Genomic DNA, 11,494 nt, shown 5'->3' with positions numbered 1-11,494 from the left:
ATGTAATTACTCCCTCCATTGCATATCGCTCCCTCTAACAAAATAACCTTTTAGCTGTCTAATTACTCCACCGTCACCCTCGACATGTTTGCCTAATTATATAGCAAAGCCTCATTGTACACACCACCTAAACAGACTTGCAACTTTTAAAACTGCAATTACAAAGTCACGTTTGAAGTCAATATGGATCTTCAACGATAACTCGTCTACACCCAATAGCTAAAAGTCAGGATCGGAGGGGAGAAAGCTTACCGTGGTAGAATGACGCTCGCAGTGGGCAAAATGATTGAGAAAATCCATATCGAAGAGATAGGGTTTGAGAAGCCAAAGGACATATAAAATTTCAAACCTTTGGAAATAAAAGCGCTGACAAGAATCAAATCAACAATGGCCATATAACTTCTAAGAGTGCCCAGGTGTGTTTACACCCACATGTAACTTATAAAGACGTCATTGAGTAAGAGTAACTTGTTCTTCTACTTGGACTCCAGCGGCTTCACCAGGACCTCTATGATCAGGAATCCAAAAGGTAAGAACTGATGATGCAGCAACAAACATGACTCTTCTTGGCGCCCATTTCAAGCACGATGCCACACCTATGTGGCTATCCCAGCTACAAATCTATCAAAACAGTCATTTTTCTTAGTCCTTGGAAGATCAAAGAATACACAAACTGTACTGATGAGTAATGGAAAATTAAAGCCATAATATACATCTGATAAAAGAGCATATGAAATAAACATGACATGTGTTCAAAGGTCTAGGGTAAACACGGAGTGTAGATAAGTTCTCCTAATGAGTAATAAGGGTACACAAAAAGGCACGATTCTCAAACAGATGGATCAATGATTGTCCAAATTTCCAGCCCAAGACCCAAATGATAGCTGTAAAAAAGGCCCAATAGAGAGAGAGTAACCAAAAGGAGGAGACCTTTTTTTGCGTGTCGATGTGCCACGCATGCAAGCTTCCATCTCCTGAACCTTAAAGCATGAATACAGACCATTTTAGTTCTAGTATCAACTATAAGATCATAGAGAAGAATGCCTCAAATTTGCATTTGACAGTGAGCACTTCATATTAAGAACAGGATGAAAAATAAGAACCAAGCTTGACAGCAGAACAATTCTCATCAAAGTGGAGGCGCAAGACAAAAAGAATTACAGGGCTGGCAATGCATGATCACTATTGCCCAAAGATAATTTTCACCATAATTCCTAGTGCCAAAAATTCTTTTCCCTCATACTCTTTGTCTAAACAATGTCTGCAATATGTTCTAGCTTCTTGCTAGAAAACCTATTTTTTCCATTTAACTTTTTCCTGAAAGGGCCGGCCCGAAAGAGTGTTAAATTCTGATGACCGGCCAAATCATTGTGCTTATACAAGGTTACTGGTGGTTCACAACTTAAATACAAGAATCGTACTAGTCAAGCTCTAAGATTATAGGTATACTCTTTCACTTTCTCACTCATCTATTTTTATTTCAGTAAATGATCATTAATCAGTAAAGATAGAAAATGAAAAACACTTTCATACATGGTTAACATTTTTGTAGTGTGTCCAAATGATAACCTATGCATAACTGGCAACTAATAAGGCTCCCAAGGTCAGGCTATGAAATATTCCAGAAAAACAAGGACCAAAAAGGCACAAAGATAGGGCTGGCATTCTGGAAGTACAGAATACTGCTTCGACATTCCTATAGGATATTCGACTTTTTTTAATGATGTCTGTGTCCCCAGACAGCTTGCATGCTCTCCAACTAATGCATCTGGCAGTCTGCTACGGTCCACAAGCATAAATGACATGTAAACATACACACCAAGGCTGGAGTAAAGTGGGATCATGCTAATATCTAATATCTAAGCTCCAACAATAATATAGGAAGATTATTCTTCGGTTAATAATAAGCTCAAAAAATTTAACCTAATACCTGAAAAACATACTGGCCGTCTGGTGTAAAGGTTGCCTCCATTGCTGTCGGGGAAGGATCCAGATTAAACCCACACCGCTGCACCAGTAAAATAGTCATTTAGTGTTGGATAGGTCCGCAAAACATCATGAAAAATAACACTCGCTCCGTCCCATTTTATGTGGCATCTTTCCTTTTTAGTGTTCCCAAAAAGAGTGTCACCTTACTATAATTAGAAACAATTCAACTTTAAAATTCTCTTTTACCCTTGATGAAATGATTTACAACCACACAAATATCAAAGGATTGTTTTAGACCACAAGTTTCAAAACTCTTCCTTTTTTTCTTAAATGCCGTGCCAAGTCAAACGGTGCCACATAAAATGGGATGGAAGGAGTAGGAAACAAGATAAGAATCTAGAGCAGAAAGGGAAGAATTCTGATGGAAAAATAACCTTCTCTCCTGCATAGGCGTCAAGCACATAGATGCTATTACTAGTAGTTGTTAAAAGCATTGATTTTCCATCATTGCTGAATTTTATGTCACAACCTCAGCTGTATCTCCACCCACTAGGAAGGTTTCAAAGGGACCCTACATATCACAACATAAGAAAAAATCATTATTTGTAATGCAAAAGGAAGCTGAACTTTAGAGGCACAAACCTTGTCAAAATGTCTTGAATCAAACAATTTGATGGCACCCCCTTCCATTGCCACTGCAAAGACGAGGCCTTGTTGGTCATAAGCAACTGCAGGCCTACCTCTTAGACGCAAAATCCCCTGAAAACTGCAAGAGTGAGTTTATATCACAAGCATGTGTTTCATAAGGTAGAAGTTTGACAAGCTATAGTACCAACTGCTGGTGTTCTTTACACTAACTTAACACTACAGCACACTGGACCTGAACTTCTAATATTTGTGAGAGCTAACAAATGCTAACATAACAGCTGATTAGCATCCAACCTGCTCAAAAGTAAGTGGGACTAAAGGCATAGATAGTGTCTTCACCCCAGTCATGCATGCACAAGCAAATGGCTGTAATCTGAGGCTATTTCTGCCACAGTTGCAATTCTACAATGTCAAAAAGGTTCCTAGTGAACCTGGGAATTTGCCCCTAATCACTGATGAATTAACATCTGAGATCATTAATTAACATATAAGCCCACACTTGAAGAGTATAGAGGAATAAGAACTGATATTGAACCTATTTTGTGACTTGCCAAATTGACTCTGTAAATACAGTTCTTTCAGATCAATGAGTACCTAGTCTGAGTAATCTAAAAATAATATTCAAATAAAATGCAGCTATGCACCAGCTTGTTTTTCTTTTAAAAACAGTGTTTTTAAAAGCGAGAAGTGCAAAAAAAGCAACAAGGCTTTAAGCGAAGCGCACACTTCATTAAATTGAAGCACAGTTTTAAAAGAATATCAAAGTAAACAGTGCACTAATAAGTAATAATATAACTAAATAAACAAGAGCTAGGAAAAAATAGTACTCCTCTATTGCAATTTGTTTGTCTTACATTCTTTTTTAGTTTGTTTCAAAAAAACACCACTTTCTATATTTAGAAACTCTTTACACTCAGTATTCTACCTGGCATGGCCACCAGATTCAAAGGACATTTTGATACATTACACACACCTTTAGACTAAATCCACAAGATGCATGTCTTCTTTACTTTCTTAAACTCTATGCCGAGTCAAATCAGGACAAACAAACTGTAACAGAGGGAGCACCTATCAGCGAATCTTTCAATTTAGAAAGTAGCTTAATATCCTCCATAAGACTAGCAAAATCAAAACAATATTGTTTAGAACTTTTATTCTTCATCAAGATTGTCAAAATATTCATCTTCAACTTCATCAATTAGGACTCGTCGTGTAGCTACTTCTTTTCTCTTTCAAGATAAGTGTTGGTTTTTAAAAGATAGTGAAACAAAAAAGGTTGAAAGAATGATTGAAATTTTTCTCACTTTAATTTTATTTAGCATGGAAAGCTTTAAATAACCAACTTGAAAACAAAAAAAAGAAATTGCACAAAACCTGCAAAATAAAATTCAAAAGCCTACAATATCTCAACTAAACTCATCTATCAACAACAACATACCTAGTGAAACCCAGAAGTGAGGTCTGGAGAGGTAGAATGTACGCAGACCTTACAACTACCTCGTGGAGGTAGAGAGGTTGTTTCCGAATATAAAAGAGACAATGGAGAGAATATAGGAAATAGCAAGGAATAGTGCAAAAGTAGCCAAAACAACAATTAAATCATGTTATTATTGAAACACCATAAACAACAATGATACTGATTTAAAAAAAATACAACAGGTACCATTGTAGACCCCAGTCTACCCTAAGCAAGACAACACTACAATACCTACTACCATTCTACCCTAATGCGAGTCCTCCACACCTTCCTATCTAGGATCATGTCCTCGGTATCCTGAAATTGTGTCATATATTATCTTATCACCTCTCCCCATTACTTCTTTAGCCTTCCTTTGTCTCTCCCCGTGCCCTCTATAACCACCTCTCGCACCTCCTCACTGGTGCATCCATCCATCTCTTTTTTACATGTTCAAACCATTTCAGTCTCGTTTCCCTCAACTTGTCCACCACAGGAGTCACCCCCACCTTATTTTGGATATCCTTATTTCTAATTTTATCACTCCTAGTATGACCACACATCCACTTCAACATCCTCATCTCTGCAACATGCATCTTATGGACATGGGTGTTCTTGACTGACCAACATTCAACCTCATACAACATTGTCGATCTTACCACCACCCTATAAAACTTACCTTTGAATTTCAGTGGTACCTTTTTATCACACAAGACTCTAGAGGCAAGCCTCCACTTCATCCGCGCCGCACCAATGCGGTGTGTGATATCATCATCGTTGTCTCCACTCCTGTAGATTATAGACCCAAGAAACTTGAATTTATGTCTCTTGGGGATATTTTATGCGTAAAGCCTCACTTCCATCCTACCTCATGCATCATGTCATTGAATTTGCACTCCACATATTTTGTCTTAGTCCTGCTCAACCTAAACCCTTAAGCCTCCAAAGTTTGTCTCCACAGCTCTAACTTAGCATTCACTCCATTGCGTGTCTCGTCAATTAGTACTATGTCATGCACAAATATCAACAATATGGCACCTCATCTTGAATGTCTCGCGTCAATACATCCATCACCAAGGAAAATATAAAATAGAAACAGGCTTAAGAGTCGACCCCTGGTGTAACCCCATCTCCATAGGAAAGTGTTATCACTCCTTAGACATCCAATAGTTACAGCAGTAGTTATTTCTTTTTAGTAGTAGTTACTTTCCTGTAGTTAGGAAGTCATGTCCTAGTTTCTAGGGGTAGTTATCTTATAAGTGTTGTATTTAAACTATTTGCTCGTCTCAGGAAATGCTTGTAAAGTAATTTCAGTTTTTCAGTACTTTTAACTCAAGAGATTGCAGGTGCTCTCTAAACGAACCAGCACCATAGGTCGTAGGAAGAAAACTTCAGATTTTATCTTGCACCGTCCCATAACTAGATCCATAACAAGGGACCATATCAGAGTCGGGAGTTATAGGAGACCAAATTCAACATCAACTAGCACAATTGGTGAACTTGTTCCAAGAAGAACGTGCAACCAATTTTGCCAGGAAGCAATAAATGTTCGCTTGGATGCACTCGCAAAGGATTTAGAGAATTCTAAGGTCGATTCTGATTCAAATGAAAATACAAGTTAGAATTGTGGTTGGAAGGGAAAAATTAAAGTGGCAGGAGGGTCAAGATCAAAAGTAGGAGGAAGTTACATCATTCCTCGACATACAAAGTTGGATTTCCCACGATTTAATGGCCAAGAGGACTCTTTGGGATTGTTGAACAGATGTGAACACTTCTTTCAACACCAACAAACTCTAGAAGAAAAAAAGGTTGGACTTGCTTCTTTTCATTTAGAAGGGAATGCACAACTTTGGTTTCTTCAACGAGAGATAGATATGTCTCAACCATCTTGGGATGAAATCAAACGTCAATGTAACTTTCGTTCTGGGCCACCAATCAGAAGTCAGAGATTGGGAGAAATGGCTACGTTATGCCAGATCGGGTCTGTGGCAGATTACCAAGAAAAGTTTTGAGTAGTTAATTCGCGGGCTGGTACACTCACTCAGTCGCAAATGATTGAACTTTATATCAGCGGTCTTACTAATTTAATAGCAATTGAGGTTGAGTTGCATAATCCTTTAGATTTGGCTACGGTGATGAGTTTATCCAGGCTTTATGAACGCAAGGAACAACCTGTTTGTTCGCAATTTTTAGATGCTTGCAAATCCAAGACAGCAGATTTCTCAGCTCAACAACAAGCCTAATTTGTGAAGAAACTGACCAAATCTGAAATGGACGATAGGCGACTTAAAGGACTTTGTTTCAATTGTGATGAACCATTCACCCAAGGTCATCAATGCAAGAAATTATTTTGGATTGACTTTATAGACGATGAGGAAGAGTTTGCTTGATTGGAGAGAAATACTAATACTTTTCGCACTTAGCGCTTGAGGACAAACACGATTTGAAGGAGGAGAGTAATGTTATCACTCCTTAGTCATCCAATAGTTACAGCAGTAGTTATTTCTTTTTAGTAGTAGTTATTTTCCTGTAGCAATGCAGTTTTTCATTCCAGTAATGTTAGGAAGTCATGTCGTAGTTTCTAGGGGTAGTTATCTTATAAGTGTTGTATTTTAACTATCTGTTTGTCTCAGGAAATGGAAGAAGAAAAGTAGTTTCAGTTTTTGAGTACTTTAACTCAAGAGATTGCAGGTTCTCTCTTAACCAACCAGCATCATAGGTCGTAGGAAGAAAACTTCAAATTTTATCTTGCAGTGTCCCATAACTAGATCCATAACGGGGGACCATAACAGAAAGTGCTCCGAGTTTCCTCCCACCATTCTTACTTGCGTTTTAGCTCCTTTGTACATGTCCTTTATCACCCTAATGTAGGCTACTGATACACCTCTTGCCTCCAAATCATCTAACTAAATTTAAATTTAAACAAAGACTCCTCTTACCACCAAACTACTTAAAGTATCAGCTCTTTTGAAAATTGAAAGATTTGCTAATAGATACATTATTTTTTTTGAGCTCTTGTTTATCTAGTTTCCTTTTATTTGTTCTATATTCATTTTGATATTCTTTTAAAATTACGCTTGAAGTGAAGCGTGCACTTTGCTTCCTGCTTTAAGCTCTAGGACCCTTGTCATTTTTGTATTTATTGCTTCTGAAAACACTATTGCAAAGTCCATAAGTGGGAACCACAATTACACATGCCAAGTTTAGTTCACAGAGAGAACAACTCAACCTTAATAAATGTAAGTGGTTTCCGGTTCTACAAAAGATTGTCCTAATTTCCTCAACTTGTCCAAAAGCTCATTTAATTAGTTTCACTTTTTCTTGGTTTTGTTTCATTGGATAGGATTAGGGTTTAGGGTATATGTTGAATTACACCTTTTTTCTATGTTACTAATTGTGTAATTGGACTTTCCTCATAGAGTGTTGACTTAATAGCTAATGTAGTTGGGATGGGAGACTAGAGTTCAAATCCTAACAGAGATAAAAAAAAAAACTAGGTGATATCTTCTCATCTTCTTAAGGGAGAGGTAACATGTACCCAATGGATTAGTCAGATTTTAAGAAAGTTGGTCAAGCAACCGTTACACCCCCATCCCCCCCCCCCTTTATTAGTCCACTAAGTTACTAAGAGCCTGTTTGGTTTGACTTAAAAATTGGTTAAACCTACTTCCAAGTTATTTTTCGCTTTTGAGAGTATTTGGCAAAGTTAAAAACAACTTAAAATAAGTTTAAAATGACTCTTTATAAAGTTAAAAGTAGGTACTCCCGTACTTTTCATTTTTTAACTTAAAAGTTACTTAAGTTTGACTTTTTAAAAACTACCTTTACAAAGCTACTTTTTTTAAAGTTAAGCCAAACCGGCTCTAAGACAAGTCAATAAATCTTTGATAATTGAAGACTAGGTTCATTCCATAAAAATGTGATACCAACCTGGCATGCATTTACGCGAAGATCCCATATTCTCACACTATGGTCAAGAGATCCAGACAAAAAGCTGTCATTAACCGGAGACATGCACAGTGACACAACCCTGCATCCAAATCAGAGTAACAGATTCAAAGATAATCATTATGTCAAAATTAAGTGGTAGGAAGAGGGACAAAAGGAAAAGAATAATGTCAACGGATGACTGTTACTATACATAAAATGTCACCCATTAAATGTCTGTTATGTTTGTTTTGTAGGACATTTCGTCCTTAACCGTGGATTCATTTCTCTTCTACCTTATAACAACTATTATTTCTATTCGGAGAGAACATACATAAACCTCCATAACATCTTTTTAAATCCAAAAGAAATTATTTGAAAACAAATGCGCAAATTAAATCAGTAAATCAAGCATTCTAGGCACGTGTACAACCATTTCAGCTGTTTTTACATAGTAAGAACTCGTAAGAAAATCAGGTAGGCCATTGTATATTTCTACAGAAAACACAGATTGTTCTAATTATTACTGAGAAAAATGCACCAACCTCTCTTTATGTCCCTTAAAGTAACGAAGACATCGATTATCGTACATGGATAGGTACCGCAAAGACTCTGGCAGCAGACACAAAGCAACATGTAAACTATCCTTTCATGTAATTCAAAATCAGAAGTTCGTTTAAGGAGAATCACCTCCATGCACATCCAAGTTGTGTATTGAAGAGCATATAACAGAATGAGGGTGGTGGGTAAAGCATATTCGATCAGCTCCATGCTTCTTATGATATGTAGTCTTCAGCAACCTGAAGGTCAAAAAGAACTTGATAGGAACTACATATTCTGGTCTAGTTAAGATAGCTCATAGAGACATTAGTTGCAGTATGCAAAAGTTAAAACTTGCTTAAGGAACAAACAGAATCATGTCTTGAATCAGTCTAAAGCCTAAGGGGTCGTTTGGTAGGATTTATAAGAATAGTGTTGAATACGGTGTATTAGTAATGCTGGTATTTATGCTTGCAATAGTTATGCTAAGATTATTTATTATGCAATGTCTGATTTGGTGTATCAAAAACAATATGCATTGCATAATTTCTAAAAGAAAATTATCTGCTTACAAAAATACCCTTCATAAACAGAGGAAAGGATGTGGAAAAAGGCTTTGAGGGGCAAATGTGTCTTTAACCATGCTAATACATTCATTAAAACTCTTTGCATTGCTAATACCATGATTTCCCATGTATTAGTTATACTTAGCATAATACCGAATACGACTGTATAACTAACGTAGGTTAAAAAAGTGTACAGAACAAAGTATTAGCAATGAATGCATTGACTGTTTAACTAATGTAGGTTGAAAAAGTGTACAGAACAAGTATTAGCAATGAATGCATTGACTGTATAACTAATGTAGGTTGAAAAAGTGTACAGAACAAAGTATTAGTAGTAAACAAGCCTAATGCATACATTGTTTTTTCTAAACCATCCTACAAAACAACCCCTAAGTTGTATAAAAGATTTCAAAATGGAAAAATACGCACAAGGTAATTATATTCTCCCCAACCTAATAGTATTTTTGTCAAATGTGGAACTAGTATGATTCCATCATTGACAGACTTTCCTCTAATGATGGACAATGAAGATAATCTGGAAATGAATTTGAACCAGTAATTTAACTGCTCCTTGTGGTACATTAATTTTTAGAACTGAGAAATACCCTAGATCCAATCGCACCGGGTTTGAAACTCGGTGTATAATGGGTTTGCCCCTTAGAACCTTCTCCATTTAATACTAAGCTTCTGTCTAAGGTAAGGTCGAACCTGTGAAATGTGCCTAACCAACACATCACACGATGCGCTGTTACCACTGGACCAAAGGCCTGGGAACATTTCCTTGGTACATAATCAACAATTAAAATGGATCAGTCGCAGTCAAGACGACACCAATAGATCGCTCCAGCCCAAAAATATTTAGAGTCAAGCTTCTTAACATAGCTTAAATATTCATGTCAAAGTTGCTTTTCATGCTTAAGAGCCCTGTAGACAGGAGTTCTGTAACTTCCCAAATAGTCGCATATAGGCCTACCATGGTAAAGTCATTGCACTCTTGTTCTGATATAATGGCCACCTTTGGAAGTGATGTTCTTAGTTTGCCATACTAATCAACCAATGGCGCAGTTCCAAAATGATTGAAACTTCTTCAGCCACTTTTTTTCTATAACGTTTAGGTTTTTCTATGGAATGGCTGCTGCAGCCTAATGCAGTCCTCCTGTGAACCTATAACTTTTTAAAATGCTCTTCTACTATAAGTTCTTCACATTTTTAAGCCCACGTAGTAACATCTTATATTGATTGAAGGATTGCTTTCAGAATACATGAGGCTTTTTGAAAATACATAATCACAGAGAAAAAGACAACTATAGGAACTACAAACTCATAATACCAGATGATTACATAATCTGTGCATATACTCTTTATATATGAAAAATACACTAACTTCAAAAATATTAGTTTTAAACTGCACAAAATCAACTAATTTATACTCACTCCATGCCAATTTACGTGACAGAGATCGAATTGGAGATTCAGATTTTTGAAACTTGTGGGCAGAAATATGTCATAGAAATTGTGTGGCTATAAAATTGTTGAAACTTGTGGCGTTAAACAAGCCATGGTATTTTTGTGAGGTTATAAAAGCTTCTCAAGGAAAAATGGGAAGTAGAAAGTTAATTGTTTCCAAATTTAGAATTGTCTCATTCTTTTTGAATGGACTAAAACCAAAAGTGTGTAACAAAAATTTGAACGGAGGGAGTAGTACTTAAAAACATGAAGTCAGTGACAGAATTTGCAAGCTGGAAGAATATGATGTTGACAGAACCTGATAAGCCCAAAAATGGGTAATGATCTGATGGAGATTTACAAGTCGTTAAATAAAGGAGACAAAAGACAATACTGAAGGTTTGCACCCTGGTTATGATCTGAACAATAACATATTCAAGGATTGTTGCTATGCTTTTTCTTATTATAGTCCTGTTCTGTAAAACGAATTCCAATCTCAGATGACACTATAAACATCATATTTTGATAGATGATGGATGATGTTTAATCTACTAATTTGGCATGAATCATGACCTGCCACAATAATGTAAGTGGACAATACATAGGAAAATTACACGAAGAGCTTTTCTTGCAAGCTTGTTTCAAGAACTTACTTTCCATTGGCAATGTCAAAAAGTCGAATTGAGTCATCCTCACTAGCGGTTATCAGCAAATCTTCTGTCCGATGAAAATCAAGTGAGTTTATCTGCCCACCCTAAAAAAAAAAGAGATATGCCCAGGTAAAAGCAAGGTTACCGTAGATCCAAAGCTAAAATTAATAGATTGAAACAGCGATAAAAAATATAGGTATCCTGATAAAGCATTACATTAACGATAAGAACGTCTCACAGGATGCAGAATTTCTAGTAAAGCTACAAGATAACGGTAAAAAAAAAAGAAAAGGCCAAGAAAGATTAAAAGAAATGATGTTGCATAAAAGGGC

The 11,494-nt window shown here is 36.5% G+C and overlaps 1 protein-coding gene across 1 annotated transcript in view; it reads right to left on the bottom strand.

Moving 5' to 3' along the window:
* Positions 1-372: 372 nt before the first annotated feature.
* Positions 373-11,494, bottom strand: part of LOC125819829 (protein ANTHESIS POMOTING FACTOR 1) — a 259,792-nt gene continuing 248,670 nt past the window's right edge. Inside the window, 10 exon segments of the mRNA XM_049499256.1 lie at positions 373-621; positions 931-974; positions 1,924-2,008; positions 2,364-2,455; positions 2,458-2,500; positions 2,572-2,688; positions 7,964-8,063; positions 8,506-8,572; positions 8,651-8,760; positions 11,166-11,266. Coding sequence (XP_049355213.1) covers positions 451-621; positions 931-974; positions 1,924-2,008; positions 2,364-2,455; positions 2,458-2,500; positions 2,572-2,688; positions 7,964-8,063; positions 8,506-8,572; positions 8,651-8,760; positions 11,166-11,266 — 930 coding nt within the window. The 3' untranslated portion in view covers positions 373-450.

Source organism: Solanum verrucosum, unplaced genomic scaffold (assembly GCF_900185275.1).
Source record: "Solanum verrucosum unplaced genomic scaffold, falcon-dt-bn FXZP01000239.1, whole genome shotgun sequence".
In the NCBI taxonomy this organism is placed as follows: domain Eukaryota; kingdom Viridiplantae; phylum Streptophyta; class Magnoliopsida; order Solanales; family Solanaceae; genus Solanum; species Solanum verrucosum.
The sequence above is the reverse complement of the archived record's forward strand: the minus strand, read 5'-3'. Positions and strand labels throughout refer to the sequence as shown.